The following is a 26,337-nucleotide window of genomic DNA, read 5'->3' as shown; positions in this document are numbered from 1 at the left end:
ACTTTTGAGAACTGATTTCATCTAATATAGGAATCCTAATGATGTTGTAATATTTTTCACCAAGTTAAAGATGCATTCTGGATGGATCTGTTACCTAAGTAATACATAGGGTGAGAAAAAAAAAGGCAACAATGCTTTCGGATATGTGTACAGAAGACAGCAGGAGAATTTTTCTTTCATGTTCCTTCATTTCCACCTAGGATTCAGAGCAAGCAAAAGAGTCCATCATGACATCAAGCACACCTGTTTCTCTGCTGAGTCTCAAATTAAACTGGGTTTGGATGAAAAACCTTTTATGTTGTTTCTTTTTCTGAGATCCCCTCTATCAAGGCTATCTTTAAAATGTGAAAAAGCTGAAGCTGTCTGCAGAGCATCATTGACTTTAATGGGAAATATGGCAATTTGCACAAGGTGAGGAAAGAGTTCTTAGCTTATCAAGGTGGACAAATTAGTTCACATTCTCCTTCCCTGTGTGTAAAAGTTGAAAGGAACTAAATACCTAATTTTCCCATTTATATACCGTTCCTTAAAGACTCATTTTCTGCTCTCTGCTCATGCTTACAAAGTGCTTCCTTATGATATTGCTTATCTGTGTCTTGATGACTGCAGACTTTCCAGAGCTGCTTTACTTTTTGTGCCCTACATGATATAGCAGCTGAGATTTTCTTCCTCACCTCTTTCTTTGCACTCCCCTGTACTTGGTCTGCTGTGAAAAGGCCCTTGAAAAAAGGGCTTGCCTCAATCTGCTCCAAAGGCCTTCCACATAGGGCTGAAACAAAATAAAAGACACACATAGAAAAGAGAAGTAGATGGAGTAATTGGTCTCCAGCAGGAGCTCTGACGCTAATGATACAAAACTGAAAGGACTTCCTGCACCTGCCAGAACTACTTTGTTATCCCAGGGAAGATCTGCAAAGCAGGTCAGGACACTTGAGGCTAATCAGCTAATGGATTGTTTGTACAACTTTATAACTCTGCACTGTATTATTATTGCCTATTCATGTTCATATAATCTCTGTCAAGAGACAAACACTTCAGAAAGGAATCTATAAATAAATGCCGGTAACCCAAAGTGGTACAAGATGGAAGAAAACAGTCATTATGGGGATGCCTACCTGATCACTCCCTGCACAGTAGAAGCTGGACACATGGCCTTTCTGACGCAGATTCAGGCACAGGAGTCTTCTCCATCAGCACCAGAGCCATGCCACTGTGCTCAGTCACATAGCAGAGGTGCATGGTGCACAACCAAAGCAGATGTCCATCAGATGCACCGGCAGAGAGATTGCCGAGTAGTGCAGGATGTTGTTGTTCATCTTTGTAGCATCTGATGAGCCAACAAAACAAGTATCAGTCACACAAAACTTTGCATGCAGGCACACTGCAGTTTTGAACTTGAATAATTTCTCCCTCCTTTTTCTTCTTTACATCTGATTTTATTTTTTCATGACTTGTGTCTTGGTTTGAAAGACAGATATCTGCTAGGAAGGGGGCAGGACCTCTCTAGAGATGGAGAATTCGAATCCCCTCTCTCTAAATTATCCTAATTTAAAAAATTAAAGGAGATTTCAGACAGAGGTATGGGGATAGGAATAACAGTTCTTTACTAGCATATATGACAAAACAACAAACAAACAACAACTACAGCAGTAATAATAAACAGAACTAGGAATCTTGAGGTCTTTCTTTCACAAAAAGCCCAGGGCAGTTTGATCTGGGTGCCCCTGCAGGACTCCGAGAGGCCGAGCTGGAAGGGAGGAAAGTCCCGGGCTGGTGGATGAGATGAGGAGCTCTGCGCTGGCAGCTGGAGCAGCAGGGGTGTCCCGGCAGGGCTGGGCAGTGCAGGGCTACAGAGTAGCAGGAGAGCCTCAAAGCTCCGAAGAAGCAGCGGCGGTGGGGGGAGAGGCTGGAGAAAGCGAGTTCAGGATTCCCGGGTACAGGAGCAGATGACGGTGGATTTCCCAGGATGAGGCAGAGGCAGAGTGATGGCCATGAACTCCTCCTGCAACGAGGGGCATCTTGACTGTCCTCTTCGATGCTGAGAGCAAGAGCAAGTTCTCTTCCCCCAGCTCTGTCTTTTTTGCCTTTCCCAAAGTTCGTTATCTCTCCCCTCTGAGGGACACTCTCAGGGACTCATAAACAATAGGTGTAGCCTTGCGCTGCCATGTTTCTCAAGTACTCCCTTTTGTTCTGACTAAGTAGTCATCAAGGCCTCTTGGAAACTTATGGGAAAAAAATTCTGTAAGTGAAAAAAAAGACAAATCTAACCCCCAACAACTTGGAAGTATTTCATGACTCCCTTTTAATGTTCTCATATGTAGTTTTTATCTGGAGCATTATAAATCCCTGTCATAAGCATATTACCACTTTATAAGAGACAAAATATGCTCAATGCAGAAGGATTGATGGTTTGAAACATTCTATAATAAAAGACTTATCTTGGAGTGATAAAAGTTATCCAGAAGCAGGATAGAAGCTGCTCCTCTCTGCTGCCAAACTGCACAGCTGAAGTGTATTGGCAGGAAGGTAGTGAAGGTGTTTACATGAACCTCCAAGCTCCAAGACATGAAAGAACAGAAGGTCAGTAAGAAGAGTGGCTTCTCATGGAGACAAAAAGCTTGTATGAAGAAAAAAAAAAAAAAAAAAAAAAAAAAAAAAAAAAAAAAAAAAAAAAAAAAGATAGAAATACAGGTAAGGAAGAGAAAGACACGTGAAGATTTGAAAATACAGAGAAGGATTTTTTGATGCACACAGGAAAGGAAAAGAGCTGAGTAATATGTATAATATTTAGAGGCTCAAATATCATCCAGCTTCAAAACACTAAATTATTTCCCACTCTTACTGCAGCCAGCCAGGTGCAGCTGGCTGAGCCCTGTCCAGAAGCCAGTCTTCCAAACGGAAAAATCAGCTGTGGATGCTGGACAGTGTTTAAGTCTTTCACTTGCATTTGCACTGAAGCCCTGGCTCACACTGTGCTAGTGAGCCATTACATTAAGCCAGAAAGTGAGACAGGAGAAACCCCTGTTTTTTTTAACATCTCTACTACCTATCAAAGCAGCCAGTGTGCTTGTACCTACCTACTGAGTATGAATACCAAGCTCACTTAAAAATTACCATGCTGCAGAGACAGGTACAACCAAAGGCCATACAGCCAGGAATTCAATGGTAGGGGGATTTTGGTGTCAGCAGCTATATGGCCAAGCCTAAAGGCAGGAGAAAATCTCCACCAAATATAGTTAGTTGAAGACCCAGACTGCAGCGAGCTGCTGGCAACTTCTCTTTCTTTCTATGTCTTGTGTGGGTATGGTCACACTGCAAAAAAGTAATTTATGTCAACTTTAACATCTACTCTTCAGAGACCTCTTTGCTGTTGTCTCATATCTCTTATCCACAAACCCCGGGATTCAGCAGCAGTGTGGGTTATTTGCAGGAAGAATAGGGAGAGTTTACTCTAGAGTCTTAGTGCCGATAGTTCACCAGGTTTTCATCTGCCATAAGCTACATGCATTGGTCTCAATCTCTTTTCTACTTCTGATTCCCCCTCCCTTTGTCTGTGCTCTTCTGCAAGTTATCTGGGGATGTATCTTCAACTGCCAATATCTCTTTTAAAAGAGCTTTTGCCCACATGAAAACAAGGTAATGCTGCAGCTTGCTGCAGTATTACTGTCTTACATTTTTTTAGACTTGTAGCTTAACAAAAGAAACACACATAGAAGTGCAAGACCTGAACTTTCCCTGGAAAAACCTGAAATTATAATTAAATAAGGACATTTGCATCTTTGTCCTGTACCCAGCTCTCAGGACAATAATGGAAATTAATTCTCCTAATAAAAAGATATCTTCTGTTCAAAAAATAACTGCAGTACCAATGAGATTGAAGAACTTCCAAATATGCTGTATCCATTTGTGACACATTTTGTGTGGTTGGTTTGGGGCACTTTTAAATATGTCTAAAGAAAATTGTAAATGTAAAATTTTCAGTGATGCTGGAACATTCTTCCTCATGTAGTTTGGAGGTATGATTTTTATCTTTTTTTTTAGTGGAAGAAGCAAAAGGTTGTGTATAACCAGCAGCAAGTTGTTGATGGAACCTAATTTTGGATGTGATCAATCTGCAAATTTTGCAGTTCTTAGGAAGAGCAATCTGGCAGCAGTATCCTTTATCTTGAAGTCTGAAAAAAACCATGCTGCAGAAATAGTTTAGGAATCTCAGTCACAGCTGCACAAGAGTTTATGTGAAGAAGCAATTTAACTTGAACTTGAACAAGTAATGTAGCAGTCAGTTTATGTTTGGAACCACTTCCTAAAATAGATCCCTATTTTCATGACAAAATGAAAGCACAGCCTTACTGAGATCCAGCTAGAAAGTGTGTGTTGATGACAGCTCAAGTTTAGTGCTCAGCGTTGGCTGACTCCACTGTAAGCTTCAGAGGGATGATAGTTTTAAATGATGCGACAACCTGTGGTGATGCTTAAAGAAAATGGTTGTAGCTAATTTTTTAATACCTTAGGGTTAATTGCTCAATATTTTGAGCATCACAATGTTCTAGTGACTGCAAAAGAAGTAAAGAGCTCATTTTACAGCTGGGGCTCAGCTTCTCACTCTTTGAAGCCCCTTATAGCTAGCATGGTCAAAGAAACATTGTCCAGGCAAGCTCATTGTCATTCTGTTCACATGGATTGATATGCTGCCTTTCCCAAGAATAAGGTGACTGGATTTTGCTCTGTACGCTAAGGATGTGATTTCAACAGTCTTTAGAAGCTGGCAGTTACTTTAGCCCTAAAACCAGGAAGTAGGTGAGCAGTTGCTGCAGGAATCTCCTCATGCTTTCACATTTCCTGCAGCAGATCAGCTCTGGAGTCAAGAAGCAAAGATAAGTACCGAGTCAAAGCTTCAATTATGAATCCACAAAGCCATTGTAAAAGAACACAGTTTGCACAGCCTTTGCTCCTGTCTGCAACCCCACTGTTTTCACAAATTGCATATGAAAGTGGTAGCTCTCTTCCCCTTAGTAGTATATTATGGATCAAAGTGTATTAATATTTCAGAGATTCTAAACCTCTTCTATAACCTGGAGGCTCACATACATTGGCTTCCAAGGGAGCTGGAAGAGCTAAGTCATTAACGCATTCTTGGACGTGTCAGTTCACAAAACTGAGCAATCTAATCAATAATATCTAATGATTTTGAGTGACTACACTTTACAATGTGCTTACAATATCCACATATTCAGGTTTTAGGGTTTGCTTTTCCATCTGCTTTTTAGTTTGCTTATTTATATCTAGTTGTAGTATTATACCTTTAATTTGTTTTTTTAAAAAAACAAAAAGAGTTTGCTGACAGAAGTAATGAGAGTCCCAAGTCAATTGAGTGTAAAACAGTAGTGTAGAACTATAATTCAGCTTTCTTGCCCCAAAGAGACTGTCTAAAGGTTTTCAACCAGAGTATGCTGAAAGCAGTTCAAGTGGAGTTGGAGCAATTGCATCAATATGAAGCAGAGGAAGTCAGAATCAGCAATTTACTGTAAGATAGCACTTCTTTCTAAGACTGCGCATTAGCCACATAGGAAATTTCAACTTTGCTTTTCTCTATGGAAAAATAAAAGACCCTGTTCTTTAATCACAATTTGAGTATAAAAATGATTATAAATTATTATAAATTTGAGAATTTTGATGAGAAAGATGATTTCCAATACTGATGATAAGGTTTCACAAGAGAGGAGAAAGTGGAATTTTTTCCAAGCTTAAGGTCTTATTACTGTCATTTGTAGCCTTACTGCTTTTTTTCCTCAAATCCTTTATTTTTGCCTTGAAAGATAATTGATACCTCACTTGTAGCAACTTTTCCATATGATGAGACTTCTAAGTATTGGTAAAGGCTCAGAAGAAAAGAAATAATTTCTGACAAGTTCTAATCCATCAGTCTGAAAACTCATTTAACAAACTCTATGGCAGCTACCTCATTAATATTGTCCTTTGTGAGCTGTGTCCTTTGTGAATATTTTGAAGGAATGGAAGGTATTTCCCCCTGCAGGCCAGTAAAGTGGTAAACCATGACCGTGTATTAATTTAAATATCTACTACTGTGGCTGAATCTGATGCATACAACACAGCAGAAAAAGCGTTCACATTGTTCACATTTTTAATTTTTCAAGAAAATTAATCTTTTAGAGTTATCTTTTTGCTTTTCTTCTTTTTTTTTTTTTTTCCTTTAAGAAGGTTGTTGCAGCTCCATTTTAAACCCGGAAAACTTATATTTTATTAATTCCATGTTGATCTCTTGTATCTAATAGTACTAACTCTTATTCTTGTCAGGTATAAATTTATCTATTCATGGGGCTGAAAATTGTGTGCAAGTCTGTCAGAGGAGAACTGCAGCAAGCTACCCAGTGTCACAGCATCCACCTGTGGATGGGCATCCTTCGATCCCACAAGCCAGAGGGTCAATAAAAATGGAAGCCTCATCTTCTGGATCTACGATTTCATCGGTCACTGGTGGAAAAGCAAAAACTCATCAGCCAGGTAACAGATTTGCCTTTATACCTTTTCCAGTCCCATTTCCCATGTGATGTGCCGTGACATGGTGAAGCTGGTGCTAACAGAACAAGATCATGCTTGCTTGCAGGTCAATGTATTGATTGTCAGAATTACCAACTGAAGTTTTGTTTACATTTGATGTTTTTGTCAATTATGGATTATAGGGAGTAACAGCAGTTGGGACAGATGAAAGTGGGAAATAAAAATGTAAGTTTAATCATAAAACCCCCTACAATGTGTAGTGGTGTCCAAAATGTTAATGCTGAGACATTTGGGATATTGCTTTTTAATACTTATATATATATTTAGTTTTGATAAGCCTTGAGCTAATTGCTCTACAGGCATCTTCCATGGAATTCAGTAATTAACACTAAAATTGGTTTTAACCAAATACACAATCCAGGGTGTAGATCAAACTCTTTCTTGCTATAACACTTACAAAACCTTTGGATCTGACGAGATCTTACAACATAGGTTAACTGGGTAGCAAAATGAAACTTTTCAAAAGAAAGTCAAAATCTCCAGGGAACCATCAAATTCTAATTGGCATCATGAGTTCATTCCTTGTTATGATAATTGCCAGTGCTATTTTAGAAATATCTTTTCTTATAGCAGGGGAATACATTCGTACTGGCCATGCTCAGTCATTCTTCACAATGAAAATTAAATTCCAAATTTCTTTCCTGAGCAGAGCAAATTAAAGCTGCCCATGAAGTCAGTTTTGTAGCATTTTTATTGGAAGGTTTCAATAATCTTCTAATGTTGATGCTCAGAAAAGAGCATGATATATGATGTATACAGCTACTTGGGTGCTGGGAGGCAGAGTCTATTTGTATGAGAAAGACAGTTCTGCCTGCAAACTCTTGGTGTACTCCCCTTAACTTGCACATCTAGAAAGTGGCTTAATTTTTATAAATTTTAGATTATCTTTTGTAAGTTGCTATACAGGTCTATGCCATGAGTTTCATACACTCATAGTATTTAGTCACCATAATCTTCGTCAACACAGATTAAAGAATTTACAGAGACTCATAACCGTGTACTTTGTTTTAGTTCTTCTGTTTTTGTCAGCTTCTTCCATTGAAGTTCAGAAATTACTTCTACTGAAATGCTGCTGTTGCTAAAGATATATACTAATGTATGCAGCATGTTAAGTGATTGACCAAAAAGACCCGCATGACAGTTTTTAAAAAAAGTATCTTGAACATGCACAATGACAATATTCATTTTGAGATGCTACATATTCTACAGCTATCTGTTGATAAGTACGGTGTGTGCTTTAATGTTAAACTATGTGCAAGCAGCAATTTCAGGCCTCTGATTGAAAAAAAGATCCCTTTTTAGGCAGGCCCTAGAGGTTTCCTAAAATGGAGCTCATTAGTGACCATTTGGATAATTATCTTTCAGTATATGAGGTTAGTTTTATCTGTCACATTCTCCTCTTAGGACAGCAAGAGCATCTATAACCTATGGAGAACGTTTTTTGTATGACAGGAATCTTCTCTTGACAGGCTTTTATTTTTCATTTTTTGTGTTTCTGTCCAGGTTAAACTGCAACTATTTGACTTGTATGTAAGTAGATCTAAGAAAGATTATGGTCAGCAGCAACAGCAATGACTAGCACTCCTAAGAGGAATTCTAATTTAAACAAAAAAATCATATGTTCTTCACTCAGACTCAGTCACAAATTAACAGCTGTAGCTTCATAGTTGGTTTAAGACATCAGTTGTCCAGCGGTAGTGCCTTATCTAAGATATCATAAGCAGCTTGATATTTTAGAAAGACAATGTTCTTATGTATATTAATTACTCAGGTACCAGATCTTACAGCACTCTTTTCTAAGCTATCATCTTGCTACTGCATGCAATAAGTTTGTAGGGTTTTGTTCCATCTAATTTTAAGTAGTTCATACAATTTGGGTTTTTCCTTCTATTGGACTGCTGTTATCACAATCAAGTAGCTCTCACTGTTGGAGTAGTGTGTGCTGTACTCACTCTGAAATTTTCTTTGTCCAGTTAGCATATACTCCAAACATTAAGGCAGTCTAGCATAATAAAAGGTATTTTTAGGAACTCAAAATGGCATTCTAATTCTTGTCAGTAAAAGAGACCAGGACCATGGAAAAAAAAGATCCTTGATAAAGTGCAGGTTGAGAGTATTTTTTTCTTTGATAGCACACTACTTCTTTTCTTCACAGCAACTTTTTTCCCTTTGCACCATTTTTTCTTTCAAGAACAACAACTTTTATTATCTATCATGAATTCTATTTATTTGACACCAGTTACCTTTAAATGAAGTTCATAGGTAGCTGTATGCTAAGAACAAGAAATAATAGATACTGTTCATTGTTCCAGCATTCCTTTCCAGTTACTTCCCTGCCAGTTTTATTTGTAACTAGTAAGGAGCCTAGGGCTCACGACTTCTATTATTAATCTGGGTATTAGAGTGGCTAGGAACCAGTGGGCTGTCTGTACTGTACCTTACTTAAAAATAAATAAATTTTTTAAACTTGCTTTGTGCAAGCTTGCAAAGAGGTACTGCTCAGCTATGAGCAGAACTACAGCTTCTGAGCTTGGATTTTAAGCAGATATAAAGGTGTCAAGTAACTGAAACAAAACACAGAGGAAAATGGAAAAACAAGTGGAAGAAAAAGGCTATTAATGGGGAAGACTCCTGACACCTTTGCAGGTGCACCCATATGAGGGAACTTTCTCTTAGAAAGAGGAAAAGCAAACATGAATATAACCAATCACATGATAAATTTAGATGTAATGGCATCAAGGCAAATATGTATTTCTTTCCAAAATCCGGGACAGCATATTTTTAGTTTCAAGAAACCTCCAGTTATAATTTTCCATCTCCATGAGCAGTTGTGGAGTGTTGTGGCTAGTGGGGTACAGGGCTGCTGAAGCCAAGAGTTCAAAGCCATTGGGGCAGACTGCTGGCTGCAGTGAATTGGCACCACGGTGTAAAATAGTTGTGTCTGTGTTCTGCACAGAAGGCTCATTTTGAAAGCAGTGGTCTCAGCATTTAGGCTCTCTGTAAGAGCAACAGAATAAAGTATGAAACAAGCCTAGAGGGGGTTAGGTTGTCATCCCAGTACATTCCTCAATGTAAGGGTTAGGCAAATCTGGGGACAAAAAACCTCCTTCTGATGGCATTGTGCCTTTTTTGTGCAACAAACAGTACTTTGGTTTCTGGGCTTCTGTCTGCTTTCCATTGTTAATCTATGCCAAATCAAGACAATTGCTTCATTCTCTTGGTGACAAATTCCTTTATTTTCAGATTCTGCAGAACTTGTCCAACCTCATTTTTCTAGGAGTCCCTAAATTTGCTGGCTGTTGAAAAAATGTCTTATTTAATGTGTTTGAGCATCTGTAAAGTAAATATTTTCATTGTGTGAAACTCTGGAATCTTCTTAGTTATTCTCTACTTGCAACATTTCCCAACACTTGTTACCCATTTTGTAATAACAGGAATTCAGAAGTTCTCTGGCAAGATTTTCTCTCTCTGTGCTTCTGGTAAAACCTTAGTGCATTTTGAGGTTTAGATATATTAGTGTATATACAGTAATGTAGATTGTAATTTATATCACTTATACGAATCAGTACTGCAGGCAATCCATACAACCAGAAGGAGGGGTTGTCTTTGAAATAATTTACTTCCAAAATTTAGTTAACATATAAACATGCTTCGCTCTGGGAAACAGATAAAAATATTCTGGAAAATTCTACTTTCAAGAATTTAGTGTTCAAAAAGATCCCATTCAAAGCTGAAGAACTGTACATTTTGGAAAGGATATTCCTTGCTACCTGAAATTATATAGGCATATCCATGATATTTGAAAGAACTTTTTGTGCTGAAAGGACTGGTTTCTGGCATTATGGTGAAAGTCTACTGGGGTAATTGAAATTCACTGAGAAACTTTTCTTGCACTCTCTTGCTTTTTGTGATAACAAGTATTTGATAAATTACAAGTTTAAAATAAGGTATGGTTGCCTTGGACAGGTTTTTCTTTACATTTGGATCCTCTTTTTTTACTTTTTATAAATGTGTAGTGTTGCCATGAGTTTTTCCTGGTTTTGCTGAGCGCTCATATTAAAGGAGAAGTTCGTACCTTCTCACGCTCTTTTAATGTAAACATCAGCTATGTTCTATAAACATAGCCATTGTTTTTACATTCCCTGCCGGGACAAACAAGACTGTGTGACAGTCCCCTTCACCAATGTGATGTGGAGGTGGGAATTCCTTCCTCCAATCCACAGGCCTAATAGAAAAAGTATAAAAGTAGGTTTTTGTAAATAAACCGGGTCTTCTGCCCTGCTGCTGTTGATGCACCCAGATCTGTGTCCCCAGTCTGTTTTTCTGGTTAGGCCTCCACGGTGACAGTGTAGCATTTTTATTTATGATTATACTTACTGAGCTTTTAAATAAGAAAGAAGAACTAGGGGACTTGGCTAACAGAAAAACTGACTTGGGAGGCAAGCAAAATGGCATGGTTTTCGAACCTAGCAACCACAATTAAAGGAAAAAAGGAAATGTGTTTAATAAGCTTAGTCACAAATTAATTAACTTTGAATTATAAAGAAGCCTTCAACAATGATAATTTACTGTGCAAAAGATGTCCATTTCTCATCACAAAATATGCGTATGCTTGTTAGTATTTACATTTGATTGTAAATGGTCTTTAGAAGATCTGTGTTAGTTAGATGTGACTTGCTGGTTAAATCACATTTTCTTTTCTTTGCTGACTGACAGGACATGTGGCATGCATCTCTCCTAGATTAAAAGACTAAAACCCTGCAATTAATTCTGCCAGGAAGCTCTGTCATGCAAGTATCTCTTGGCAGCAAGTTCATGCATGGCATAGGGATGGCTGATGTAAATTCATCTAGAAATTTGAATTCACATCAACAGTAATGCTGTTATCTTACTTGTCTAACATTATTAGGGCAACAATCTTTTTCAATATGCATTCTGTTTGGTGTATATAGAACTTATGTGGAATGAAGAATGGGAAATGCAAGCAGATTTCAAATAAGTTTAGTATTCCACTCATTAAACTAATTTTCATGTTAAAATCTCCACATGTTTACAAGAATCATTCCTATGCAGAAGGGACATTAATGTCAAAGAAACCAGCCTGCATATTTAATTTTTCCCTTTATCTACAGCCTGTGTTCAAAGCAATGTAAGTTCAACGCATGGAGCAAAATTTCTCCTATGTTGGTACTTCAAGCATGGTCTGTAAACACCCCCCCTGCTGAACACAGACAGTTCATTCTCCCAGCTGTTGGTGCTCTGCAGCCTCTGCAGAGCTCCTTGCAAGAAGAACAGTTTGCCTCAATTACCATGAGGACCTTTTTTCACCTAACTGAGTGGCAGGATACCACATGGTGATTATGTAGTTCTTTGCAATCAAGAGCTGAACTGGCTCACAGATGATGCAGAGCTTGAAATCTTCTATCACTTTGCTTAGTCATTCAGCCTATTTCATTCAGCCCTTTATTTTTCTATAACAAAAGTAACTTTGAAAATTCCTGGTCCTAAGGTACCAAGTCTCCTGGAATGTTCATTCTAGCACTTTGGAGAACACTTTTGCAACAGTGTGCTAACAAAAAAACCAAAAAAAGCCACCCCAAAAACAACAACAAAAACAACAACAACAAAAGCTAGCAAAAAAATGCACTGTTTTCCAGTGTTGTCTGTCTTGCTTAATTTAAATGTATTTGATGCAGGCAGAAATTGCATCCCTCTGTATCAATTTGTGTGTGTGTGACACACACAAGTACTGAATCTACCTGAGCATGCCCTCAATTAGGGGGCTTCAAAAATAATATTAATAATTTTAAGTGGTGACTTTGAGGGTGTTTTGCTTCTCTGGGAGCTATGTGTTTTTAAAATTAACTCTTTTCAAAGATTTTTTTTTTCCTTCCTACTTTGATCACTCTCCTGTTTAGTGTATAAACAAATATTCATACAGCCCTGTAATCAATTATGCATGGTTACTTTAAAACCAGTACAATTCACCCACAGATTTCAGCTGTCCTGGCTGTTGTTAGTTTACAATATGTAGTCACCTCACAGAGGCTTCCTCCACTCTCTTTGGATGTTCCTGATTGTTCTACCATCAGAGAGTTTCCTTTCAAAACAGGAAAAAGCAAAAAACTGAAAAAGGCTTAAGACTAAACTCACTGAGCAAGGTTATAATGTCCTGAGACCAGTGTAACATAGCTGTCTTTAAACAACTTGACCATTCTACTCTGAAGAAAATAGACAAAATATAAAATTTTACAAAATCTCTGAGAAAGTAATGACCTCTTTAATCTAAAAAGTTAATTATAATTCAAGGAACTGTGAGAGAAACTTTGAATGCTCGGTTACTATGTTCTTGTAATGCTTGACTAAAAAATTAGGCTTTTTCTTAGCTCTATAGTTCTTGCTTAAAGGGGTTTAGTGTTATGTAAGACTCTATTTCTAATGTTAAATATGTTACATATATTCCAAGGAAAGATTTTTGCAGGAAGACTGTCAAAAGATGGAACAAACTAGCTTCTACTTTGGCAGAGATGCTTTTAAAGTCAGAAAAGGGATTTGACTAAAATAGGACTGCATAGTGTTACTAATTTCTACAAAAGGCTTGTATCATTGCAAAAGATAGCAAGACCTCTTTCCTAACACCAAAGCTGCTGGTTCATTCTGATGTCTCAAAAGTAAGCCAGACCTTCTTTATAATTAAAAAAAAAAAAAAAAACAAAAAACAACCAACCAACCAAACAAACAAACAAAAAACCCACAAAAAACCCCAAAAAACCCAAAAAACAAAAAACCCACACCAAAAAAACCCCAAACCATTAAAATCCTAAACAAACAAACTAAAGCAAAAGCAACCCCAAACCAACAACCAACAAAAAACCCAACCTAAACCAAAACAAAATAAATCAGGAGTAGGGGGCTTATTCCTTGGATGAGTAGATATGTTACGAGTAAATGTTTCTAGGGTTCAAATGAACCCACCAGAAATTCCAGCCAATGTACCGTGATGCCAAAAAAGCTCAAAAGACCTAAAGAGCTGCATAAAACTCATCACAACTTAGACCAGGTATAGGGGCAGCAACAAAGCAAAAAGGTGATGTCACTTCTAACCTGTCCTTTGTTTCTGAGAACTTCCTTTGGGTCACAGACCACTGACTATTCCTGTGCTGTGCGTGCGTGTATATCGCAGGAAAGCAAACCTGTCCCCTGCATGCTGGGATCTTCACATAGGCCCAGTATTTGTTGCTCCCATCCTTAGGAGTGCAGTTCTGTACTATTTTGTGCTTTAGAGATCCAATGGAGCAGAAGGCATATGACTTTCTGAGGTCTTCTTCATTACTGGTAACATTCAGGGTGGTTCAAATAGAAAAAGAGAGATGGCAGTACAGTTTGGTACTTTATTTAGTCCTTGCTTTAGGAATGCATCAAACATAGAAAAAGAATCCAGGATCTATTACACTGATGAAAGATTTTTAAGGGTTTTTAAGGGTCATCAAAACTGCAAAACATTTTTTCAACTGCACCTTTTGTGTTGCCAGAATGCCTGGAAATTATAACCCTTGCTATTCTGATACTCTCCTACTGCTGGTGAGGGGGACTCTGATTAATGCCAGTGGCTGAAAATAATCTCTTTTGGGTAGGCATCTTACATGAATAGCCCAATACTACTCCATACATTTTAATGTCAAAGTGCTGTACTTTGCAAGTTTTGGTAATTATAGTATGTTGCAAGGCTATATAAGAAAGGTCAGCTGCACCAGTATAAAGAGCATGATTCCTGCTGTTTGTAAGGTTCTCGCAAAGACAAATTAAAATTTTGAGAAAGAATATTTTTACAAAATCATATATAAGTATTGGTCCCTTTCTTCCACTCAAGTTTGCAACTGAATGATTATCATAACCTCTCCCTAATTAGGTCTCCACACACCCAGGCTGGTATGTTGGATCCATATCCTCTCTCTGTGATAGACTAGGGTGAGATTCATTGATCTGTGTTTAGTTTCTGTACAAGGAGGCATATTTCATGGGGTCTGCATGGTAGCTCTTGTCTGAGACAAAAGTAAGAAAGACTGCAATGAGAGTGGATTTCTGGGCTTCATAGCCCTAGCCTGGGAAAGGGTTTGTGATGCTAACTAAGGAGCAGGCCTTCTAGTTCATGAAGACTGGAAGCAGGGTAAGTAAAAAGGGGAGGGAGGAATTAGATGACTACCTGTTAGCTCAAAAGTGACAGAGAATATAGAAGAAACAGATTTGTGGAAAAGGGATGTTGGTAGCTGGGAAGGTTTATCATCCGAATGAAACCTTCCACTACAGAAATCTCTAAATCTTTCCAAGCTGGAAGGGACAGACTGGGGATGAACTGGATGTACTTGCACTGTTCTTCTTCCCTTTCGATAAGCATTTGGTGTCAGAAATAGGATCCTGCCCTGGATAGACCTCTGTTCTGCTATCCTGTCTTCAGGATAACCATTTTCACAATCCTATGCTATGTTCATTCCTCAGCAGTCTTAGGACAGCTGAATTTTCCCAAATGGTTTAGTTGCTGGTACTTTCTGCCAGAATTAATTATCAGGTTATATTTAGACTGTCAAGGCGGTGCTGTGTTATAATGTGAGTATAACTGGTTGTTACACTAAAACAGAACTGAAAGAGACACCTGGTATTATTTAAAAGCTGTCTTGATGTCTCACATTATAATAGAGTAAATCTTTGGTGCACTTAAGTTTTCTGTCAGGTTGTTCCCTGTGCAGCCAGATTTTCTGTTTTTCTCATCAATAAACTACTGACTTGCGAACTAAGTGAGGGTTTTGCAGTAAACTGTTTGTTCAGAAAAGGTTTTCCTCTCCCTCCCTTAATGAATTGCTTGCTGATGACCCCTGATATTGGTAAAGGGATTTATCATTCACAAGTAGCTGGATTTTTCAAACACAGACAAATGTTTGAACACATGTGATAGTGATCTTTGATAGTTGTGGGGTTTTATGGGTGCTCACAGTGTAAGAGGAAACAGGAGAAGCTAACAATCATTCTTACTGTTATTTTTATACAAATAAGGGTAGTAGGAAATGGACTGAATTATTTGATGTGTTTAGATCTTAGACTTCTTTCAAGATCCTTATTTGCAATATACAAGAAGAGAAGTATATAATACAATAGAAGTGGAAGTACGCAATATACAAGTGGAGAAATGTCTTTGCTTAGTTATACTCTGTGACTTTGTGCCATTTTCAGAGTGTTTCCTGTGAATACTCATCTCAGGCATTGTGACACTTGAAGAGGGTGGCTTTGTCCCCCATAGGAGGGACACTTTGGTGCCCTGTCTCTCTGTATAATCACTGAAGTCCTTTTAGGAGGTAATTCCAAAGGCTTGTTGTGCATCTTTCTCTACTGATTGCTGAAGAATCTGAACCAGGGCCAAATAGAGCCAAGTGATTGGAAATGTTAGGCATAGGAATGTGTGACATTCTATGCTTGGGGCTTCTGTGTGAACATTCTTCCAATGTTTCCCTTGTGTTGGTGAAGTTAAGTTTGTAATTAACTATGTGTTTTATCACAAATTATTGGGAAAATATTACACCTACAATTTTGACTGAAATCAGACTGGATGCTGTTAATCTGATGGTTGTGCAGTGAGGCCAGATATTAAGGCTACTGTGAATCAGACAAGCATAGAACACTGTCATTTCTGTGGATTGCTGAAGCTCCCTATACTGCAAGAAAATCAAATACAGGAGAGGAAATTTGAATGCAGCAAAATTGTCTTGACTTCACTGTCTGAAATACAGTCAGGTTTAGGCTGGTCATTCTCTGATCACTTCCTAGGCATTTTGGTTTTTGTTCTTTAAAGAGGGGCTTTGAGTCGGCTATGTACATTCTCCAATAGTTTAATTTTATTAACAGGTCTATGGTTAGATATTCCATCAGATATCAGTACTCTGGGGCCTCCATAGCTGACTGCCACTTCCTTTCTCCATGGCCCAATTAGTTGAGATGTGCTGGAGATGCTGCAGGGATCCTGTATCGTGGTTGCGGGGGGAGGTGAATTTTTCCAGGGGGATGTGGGCAGTCCAATCAGTGATCAGCTTTTCTGCTGGCACCTGGATTGGTCACTCGGAGGTTTGGACACGCCTCTGAGGACACAAAGAGTTAAAAGCAGGACCCCAAGGGGGTTCAGCCTCTTTTCAGATCCTGGTTTCAGCAGAGAGACGTGTCAGGCCTCCTTCCCCTGCCTGGCCACGAGGCTGGGTGGGGGAGGGGAAACACGTGGTCGGCTCAGGTAAGCCGGAGCTCCCGGGGGGCAGAAGAGAGTGGACAGGACTGGAACTGAGCTGCCCCAGCCAGGATGGAGGGGTGGAAAACTGTGGAAGTGCCTTCTGTGTGTGCTCACCCCCTCTTCCCCCCAAACTCCGGGAGAAGGTGCCCAGCCATGTGGGAGTTGTGGAGCCTGGGAGTGCCTGAGCCTGCACCCTGCCGAGAAAAAACTGTTAACCCTTGCTTGGCAGAAAGAAACTTTTCTTAGACATTGATTCTCATGACTGGTGGTTTCGGAGAGAGGGAAGCGGCCTGGGACCGAGATGATAAAGCATGATTGGAAGGAACCCGATGGAAGAATGAGAGGAGTAGCCTTCTGAGCTGGACTTCTCTTGCATAATGTCAGCCATGGACTGAACTTAAGTCTCTTTTGAACATAAACTGCATTTTGGGTGGATACAGCTGCCCTGCTTTTGCTACAGTGACTGGCACTTGAAGAGTGGAGCGAGCAGAGAAGAGAGGGGGAGGGTGAGGTGGCGCCCTCTGCCCTCAGGGGAGACCTGCTCCTAGAACCCCGGCCCCTGGGTAAAAAGGGGGAGAGTTCGGCATGCAGCATCCTTAAAAAGCCCTGTATGTAGTTTTGGCCTATGAGACAGCGGTGAGAGCGCTGGACATAGGAAAAAGAGAGAGCCACCCTGGCAGACCTCTCCGGGCGGTGCCACGGGTGACATGGGAACACATAAGGAGTTGTTCTGAGGAACAGTCTGTGGTGCGAGAGAGACTCCTCTCTCCCTTGCTGAATTGAAGATTAGTTTGTTTTTGAGTGGTGATTGTTTGATCTAAAACCCAAAGGTTGGTCTGTGAAGAGTGATGTGTGGGGAGGTAGAAAATGGGAGAAGAAATGTTCTAAGAAGTTTTTATTTCTGTCTCTGTGTGTGTTTAAGAGTATTTCTGTCCCTGTTCTTATGTAATGTAATAAAGTTTTGGTGGGTTTTTTTTTGTTTTCAAGATTTAAGCCTGCTCTGCTCTGTTCCTGATCACATCCCACAGTAGCTGTTAGGGAAAAAAACATATTCATGGGTGCATTAACATCTGGCCAGTGCCAACCCATGACATCCTGCTACCTTCATCTCTTCTGAGGAAAAGCGACTTAAATGTAACAAGGATATAGGATTTGGGGGAAGAAAGAGTATTTTATATTTGTCCATATTGTCATTAATTTGCTCTAACTGGAGTTGAAATACAGAACAAAGGCTGTTGGATATAAGGATGCAAGTATGAAATGGTATATATTAAAAGTGGTAGCTGAGTATTTAAGAAGAAACTGAATTAATTGAAAGAAACTTGCAAAGTTACTTAACTGAATTGCTGTCCATTGATTACTTTTCTACTTCCATCATATTGTTTGTATGTATTTTTCAGCAGCTGGAATATTTCTTCTTGGGCCTTAGAAATCTCTTTTGGGGCAAATCTTAGCCTCTCATCTCTGAGGCCATCTGCAGATTTGCCTAGGCTGCTATTGTATGAATAATCAGTTCTCTCACTTAAGAAATTCTCTTTGTTCTACATCATTAAATGCTGACTCCTGCTGCTGCTATGACAGATCGCTTTGCAGGAATCTGCAAGGGGAGTTGTCTCTGATGTTAACAGTGAATCTTTGCCGTGGAACAGAAGAGTACGCTGAAGCAAGCACGAGACAATTTGAATTTATAATATTTTAACATTGAAAAATAAAAAAGGATTAAGCTGGTCAAAGTCTACCCATTTTGAGATCTGTATCTCCAAAAAGTGAAGAAGGGCCTTTAAAATACTTTTGAGTAATTTTGTGCCTAGGAATATTATTTGTCGCTCCCATTAAGGCAGTATTGAGATAGTCAGCAAAGGGATGGGGAAAATACAGTGGGCTAGCTGAGAATTCAAAATAAGAGCAGCTTGCTATAGATAGATAGAAGATGAAAGGAAAATGCTTCTTTCTAAAGCATGAGTGATAGCATCTCGTGAAGCACAGTAATCTAAATGACCTGAAGGTTTGTTCTTCCACCTTGGCCTTCTTTTCATGAAATCCTTCCCCAGGTGTCTCCCTGACCACTGAAGGTCTCTTCTAGCTCTGTGCATTAGGTACTCAAGAACATCTCTAACAGATGCCTTTGTGAAAGATTTTCCTGCCACTCTTTAAAAACCAGAGGTTCCCAGCAGTTCCCTCTTTCTTTCTGTCTGTATCCTAATACCCTGTAGCCAGCATCTTGTGCCTGTTTGCCCGTTTTCTGTCTACTCTTGATATGTAGCCTTTCTCTGCGTGGAAAGTGTCTGTATTCAAAACTTTCTGCTTTCTTTGCTCATGGTGAAAGAGCATTGAAATGGGCAAATTTTGTGTCTATTTTTGTGTGTAAATAGGTTTGAAACTGTGACCTGCCAGAATAAGTTTTATTCTGCAGTGCTTTTAGACAGCAACCATTACATACTGTTATAAATGCCAGGACAATTTATTTCCAAATTCAATAATTTGGTTTATTAAAAATTCAAATCACAAAATTTGGAATCAAATCACAGAATTTTAAGCAATAAAAAAACCCCACACAAACAGCGACACTTACTTGACAGAGTTTCTCCCGGGAAAAATGAGCCAAGTGTGACCCATAGACATAGACCCTGGCAGTCTGTGTCTCTAGCTGGGTACACACCTTCGCCCGCCTAGAGGCTCAACTTAAATACACTTTATTTCCCCCCCTCGGCAGCACTCTTCCCATTGTTTCTGCTAAGCACCGGCAATTAAGAGTGTTTACACTAAGCCCTGAAAAAGTCCCTTGGTCCATTCAAATGCTAATGTCCAGAGTAAGTCCTTGCTTTGAGTAATCTAACCGCCGTAGAAGTGTGTGATGACTTTCCTGCACATATGCGACCGATCAGAGTAAATCCTTGCTTTTGAGGCAATTTTCACTGCACGTAGGCAGGGGTAGGTTGGTCCGTGTTCATTGTCTCATCAGTGCCTCGTGTTCTCACCTTCTGTTTCTGGACCAGGGAGATCAGGAGAGGCGCTTTACAGAAGTCCGTGAAACACGCGGGTTGAGCATACACACATACCTTTATACAATATATTACAGTTTCCAGCTTATAATCATTTATAGAACATGAATTAAATAACTCTATTTTTCACACATGCCAATATTAATCCATTTGAAATGGACTCCAGTGCAGGACTTCTTCCTAGACTATGTCATGCCATCAGGTTGACATATGAGAACTTACGGTGCCCTGTGTTTGGAACATGCTGTCCATGTTCTTTTTGTCCTAATGGTTGTTTTCTGTCTTGCAACTTACTTTGTATGGTTGTCTCATTTTAGTCTGTTTTTTCCTGTGTCATTTGTCTCTTTTTTGTTTTCACATTTGGGAGTTAGTTTTGTAGATGATACGGTGAAATGATGCTCATGGCATGGCAGCATATGATTGCCTGAATGAGGGACTTGCCAGTGGCAACTCTGCATCATTGCTGATAGCAGAGAATGTTGTTGTTTCATTCTATTTGGCTTTAAATCAGTCCATATTATATATGAAGCTCCTTGGTTTGAAGAAAATTTGGTTCTGCTAAGGAGGAAAAATGGAAATACTTTCATTCAATGTGTATGTTTCCTCACCTGAAGCCCCTTGTCTGGATTTTCTACTGCACTGTCACAAACACCATCAATCTCTTCAATTTCTTCAGAAGGAAGAGAGGATTTGCTGGTTAACCAGCTGGAAACGCAAATATGGATAAACCCAGACATACAGAAGACAGATGTGGACTTTTCAGAAATTCTTAATGCAATACAAGAAAGTAAGTTCTTCCTTGGATGCAAAATTATGTTTATGGTAGAAGATTCAACTGAGATGCATTGAAATTATAACTGAAGGCACACACAAAATTATGAACTGATTGATAAGAATCTATTATTAATATCTCTCAGGAAGTTCAGTGGATTACTGAAGGCTGATAAGAAATCTTCTACTATCAGAGACGTCATAGTAAGATCTGAATTGCTGTGTGCCAAAGGATTCCAGCAGTATATATTTTCTATGCAGACATAATCAGAAACAGTAAGATTCCCGATAGTTTAATCAATTCTTTGTACTCCTGAGTGGCTATGTGAACTAATAATATCATTAAAAGGCTGCAATCTGTGTTTGAAGACTGGATTTGAAGTTCCAGTTGTTCCAAAGTGTTGGGCTGTATTCACATTTTTGCAGCTGCTATTTTTTGGGAGAAGTCATGAGGTTGTCACAACAAGTGAAGGTCCACATGTCTTAGATGCTGCACGAAATTATCTCTTTTTTTTATATAATGGGCTGTGGACTAAGAATTAATTGGTTCGCCCTTCTTAAATCCAACTGCGGAATGATTTCAACACTTGTGCTAGAAGTAATGCTAATTTTGTTAATAAAAATGGCAGACACCCCCCTACCCAAAACTGATGGATTTCTAGAATCCAATAGATTATGGGATTTCAAGGAGAATTTTTCATAATAGTTTGAAATTCTTATGCAGACTGACAATCAAAATGCAAGGCATGGCTTCCTGGCTTCCTTATTTTCCAGTTTGATTTTAAAGTGGATGTTTGGTATAGCAACTTTCTAGAGGGAGAAACAGTAGCTTACATTTTAGTGTGATAAAGGATGAATAAGAATGTGTAAAAACCCAGACTCTGCCTGATTTTTGCTACGTTTCCTGGTTTGGAAAGACAGGTGTCTGCCAGGGAAAGCTGGAGCTTCCCTTGGAATGGAGAATGTAAACCCGCTCCCTCCAAATTATTATAATTTTGCAATTAAGGGGCTTTCAGGCAAAGATTTGGGAATAGGAATAACAGTTCTTTACTAGAAATATTAAAAATAAAAATGTAGCAAAACAAACAAACAAATCCTAGAAACCCTGACAAAGTCAGACTATGACCTGACACTCTTCCTATTGGAAGCAGTCCAAATAAATCCTAGAGTAACAAATGTGGTTCTGTTGGAGTAAAGATGATCCTGTAGAAGGGTCATGTGAGATGGATTCGGTCCTTTTTCTGGGAATCCAGTGGAAACCAGGTTGCTTGCTGGTCTGAGTCTCAGCTTTTATCCACTGGGTGGAGCATTTCACAATGAGATGATTTAATTTTACCAGTCATGCAGTGAGCCTTAATGGCCCACTAAGAGCAGATATCGCCTGGAGGGAGGATGGGTCATGGAAGAGATAAGGATCATTACTCCACAGTGCAATGTGCTCCACAATGCAATGTGCTCCATTGCCCCTCGGTTTTAAAAGCTGGCCCATTAACAGAAGGCACCTGCCCCCTCCCCCTGGAGTTATGAGATAAAGAAAAAACCCCACCTCTTCAACTGGTTTCAACTGATTAAAAAGCATTTTAATACGTGCTTTTGGTTATGTATTGCAATCCAAGACATGTGAATAAGGAACCACACAGTAGTAGAATCAGAGTGTTTGATGGTGGTATTAGCTTGGGGGTGGAAGGAAAATGCTTGGGTTAGTATGATGATGGGGGTAATAATTTGAAATTGAATCACCTTATTACTTAAGCTAGAGATTTAGGATGAATTCCAAGTTTTCTGATTTAAAAAGCTTTCCCCATCAGGAAATCTTAATGTGAGGTCTTGTCTTCTCCTTTCTCCACACCAGCACAGCTCAGATATAGGCCTGGGCACAGTTGGGATGCTGACTGGAGAAGCTGAAAAGGCACTGTAGAGTCTTTCAGAGGTGAATAGACAAGACTGCTAAACATGGATAAGCAATGTAATCTGGGAGTGTTTCAGTAATTAACATTTTGATTTATGGATTATTCACAAGCCATTTGAGAAGGATGCAGCTTTTATAGCCTTGGAGAGAGTGTTTTCCTTTATCCAGACCAGACATGGGTGCTGTGGGGAAGTTAACCTCTATGTTCTTTATCTACATCTCTTACATCAAAGACAAAAGGAATTCTGTACAACCCACTTTGCAGAGGCTTGCTATGTGTCCAGGGGGGGTGTTGTCACTGGCAGTCTGTTGCAAATACCATCTAATTAAGATAAACATGTCTAAATATTCTTTCTAGGGTAGTTGCTCTGAACAATGTTACTTTTATTCCTAGTTGTTAGCACTGAATGATAATTTAAACAGGCTAATGATGCTTTTAGAAATGGAATAATTTTTTTTTTGCTAAAATAAGCTTTGGAATATGGATCTTCATCTAGCATTATCCAAAGTGAGAGCATACTTGATGGCTTGGTGGGACTTCTGCTAATAAAATGACAATCAACAGAAATATGACCTCTGAGCATGTTTCCATCTTCTCACACAATAACATAGTCAGGTCCAAATTTTTAATGAAAGTTCTTATTTTTAGGCACTTCAGTTTCAGGATCCATCTTCAGAAAGTTAAAGGAGTTCACTTGTTTTTGAGTCCTACCATATATCAGCATCTTGATTTGAAGTGACTTGTGGACCCACAGAGATTGTGTGTGACTCCTGCTCAGAATTTATCATCCAGTTTTCAAAATATGTATTCTACTATATTTGAGATTAAAATATTTGTATACCCACTTTTTTTTTCTTTTAGTCTTCAAGGGATTCAGAATTATCAAGTAATTTTGATTTTTTTTGCAAAATGGAACATGAGTGGGAGAGAAGAGTTTGCGTATTTAAGCTGATCAAAAATCAGAGGGAGAATTCTTAATATCTCCTGTAGCAATGCATGCGCTGCTCTTTACCCCTGTTAAATTTCACTGCTTAAAAATACAATCGTCCAATAGCAATGGTCTGTCTCCCAAATAGCATTTATATATATAATAAAGCCATTATATATCATTCTGTTAAGGACATTTGTGGGTATGTGAACATCAGGGTCTGAAGGGGACAAGAGAGATGTAGCCCTGATTATCCTTTAAGAAACATTTGTCCATGTAGGTGTTCAGTCCATTGGAGTGGAAGGGCTGAGCTACCTACAAGCAGCAGGAGAGTTATCTTGGAAGTACCATCACCATTACAAATGTAAAGCGAACAGGAATTGCTGTATAAATTATCTCTTTGGTTTTGTAGAACAATATTTTATTAATTTATTTCTAAGTATATAATGAGACTTGGGGTAGAAAAATTATGTCAGCAAACATTGGGGGCCCATATTTTCTGTAGTGACCAACACGCCAATTATCTGTGTATTTATGATATAAACAATTTTCCACTGCAGACAATCTGGACAAGTCCTGGGAGCTAATCTCACTAATCAGCTGAGAGCTGCTTCCACAACTTTTTCACTGCTGAGATGAACCATATTTTAAAATGACCATAAAATATGAATTTTTTCCTCCTCACAAGTCCTCAGGATAATCCAGTAATTCTGTATTTCAAACATCCAGATACATTCACTGTCTTACATACCAAGTTCTGTGTCTCAAAACATCCACTTAAAAACTATGTATTTTGCAACCCAAAGCATTACCAGCACTTCAAGAAGCAGCAATTCTAGTATCTCAGAGGCCTCATCTTTTATACCAAAGCAGTATTAATGTCAGAACAAAGATAGTTTAAATTCCCTTGAGTATAGTGAACACACAAAACTTTCATTTTTACAGCTTTCATTGATGCTGTCTGCAAAAGATACATGTATCTTGAATAATCTTCACTGTTTAGTTATTTTTGGGGATTTTTCCACAGTTGTTTTCAGATTATACTGAGGTTTTATATACATATACAGATTCATGTGCCACTGTCATGGAGGCACTGATGGGTTTCTATTCAGTGAAGTTCAAGTAATTCAAAACTCTTTCTGTTGAATATTAAGATTAATTCTTCTCATATGAGCATGCGTGCAAAATCTGGTCATGATCTACATCCAAATTATTATCTGATGGGACGGAATGTTTCAAACCTTGGCTTTTGAAAGAATGAAGGACATGAGATTAGTTTGTGCTGTGCTTTGTTGTGGCAATTCCCCTCTGTTTTATAAGCATCTCTGGTATGATTTTCGTGGATTGAAATGAATGAAGGTGGGAAAAAAATCTGCAATATTACTGCTGCATGTGCTACAAATTGGAATCTGTTTGTTGCCTTTAAAGCCTCCTAAAGCTAGAAGACTTGTCTCCTAGGACAAGTTGGAGGCAGCCACAATGACACTGAGGAGCTGCAGGCTCTCATCACATATAACTAAACAACACTAGAAACTCAGAATCTCTCTTGCAAACTATACTGATTAGGTTAGCACATTAGCCTAGTATTTAGAGCGGATTAATTTGGACATGAGGACTTCTCTGTTGTTTCTGAGACTTATAGTTGTTTTCCAAGCAAAACTCTTGTAATTAAAAATACAGTGTCTTTCATTAACCTTGTCCCTATTTTATGCACGAAAATGAAGATAAAGGTTTCTTGAATATTTTGATAGAGTTTTCTTTTTTTATTACTTACAGATGTAATAATAGAGTTTAGATGCTGTAAAAGACATGTACAAAAAGGGAGGAATCTTTTCCCTGTGCTCATGACTGGCAAGGATATAGTAGTATATTTAAATTGCAATATATGTCTGTTTTAAGGATGAATATTATGGATAAGGTTCTCCTGCCTGTGAGCATGAAAAATAGGCCACCTGCAGAGACTGAGGAGTTGGTACCATCAGCGATTTCTTAAAAGGATTCTGAAACTGGGCTATGACTCCTGAAGAAGGGAAAGGTGAAAAGGAGGTCCCAAAATGCTCATAATCGCTGGGAACAGTTAGTGGCTGTTTATTTCTGGCAGGTATCCAGCCTCTCCATAGAGAGGGAATGGATTTTTACACCTGCAGCCAGTAGTTAGAAATGGAACTAAGTTGCTGCCAGCAATTAGAGGGTTTTGGATGTTAATACAGATTCTCACCAACAGGAATTACAATCGCATGTCACTGAATTAGGGCAACTGAGGACAAGGAAAAGCAACAGAAGTTTATTGCACAAAAGAGGAATGATTCCAAAAGTCAGTCAAGCTTGCAGGAAATGTGAATAGGGATAGGGAGTTAGACTAATTTCTGTCTAAACTATTAGGTATTTGCTCCCACTGCAGTCAGTGGAAGAGGCTCAGTAGCTGGACTCTTTGGGGGTCCCTTCTAACAGTTACAACTCTACTTTCATAATTTTGGATTTTGCCTGTGGGGCATGAAATTGGAGAGCTGAAGTGTGATCCTCAGCTAAGGCATTTTTCTTCTCCTGGTACACATCTCTTCATCGTGTTTTTCACCAGACCTGTAGTGGATGGAATGTAGAGTGAACCTGCCTGCCCTGCTCCTCCGTTCTGGCAGTCACTCCAGACCTTAATATCTATACTTTTTATCGGGGTTGGTTTACCACAGCTTAAATCTGTAGATGTAAGTGATTGCTTCATGCAAGACTGAGGGCTGTGTGGGTGGGTGGATCTGAAAGTGTCAGATTTATATGCATCAAAATATGCCAAACTGTGAAAAGAGAAATATCTGCCCAGGTTCATTTACTCAATGCCTTTCAAAAAACAGTTATTTAAGGCCTTCTGCCTTTGGCTGCCCCACA

The 26,337-nt window shown here is 38.9% G+C and overlaps 1 protein-coding gene across 1 annotated transcript in view; it reads left to right on the top strand.

Moving 5' to 3' along the window:
* Positions 1 to 5,737: 5,737 nt before the first annotated feature.
* Positions 5,738 to 26,337, top strand: part of ANO4 (anoctamin 4) — a 116,737-nt gene continuing 96,137 nt past the window's right edge. The window contains exons 1-2 of the mRNA XM_063396232.1: positions 5,738 to 6,522; positions 20,525 to 20,635. Coding sequence (XP_063252302.1) covers positions 6,453 to 6,522; positions 20,525 to 20,635 — 181 coding nt within the window. The 5' untranslated portion in view covers positions 5,738 to 6,452. The remainder of the gene's footprint in view (positions 6,523 to 20,524; positions 20,636 to 26,337) is intronic.

The sequence above is a fragment of the Prinia subflava genome, chromosome 4 (genome assembly GCF_021018805.1).
Source record: "Prinia subflava isolate CZ2003 ecotype Zambia chromosome 4, Cam_Psub_1.2, whole genome shotgun sequence".
NCBI lineage: Eukaryota > Metazoa > Chordata > Aves > Passeriformes > Cisticolidae > Prinia > Prinia subflava.
Note: the sequence above shows the minus strand (reverse complement) of the source record. Positions and strands in the feature narration are given on the sequence as shown.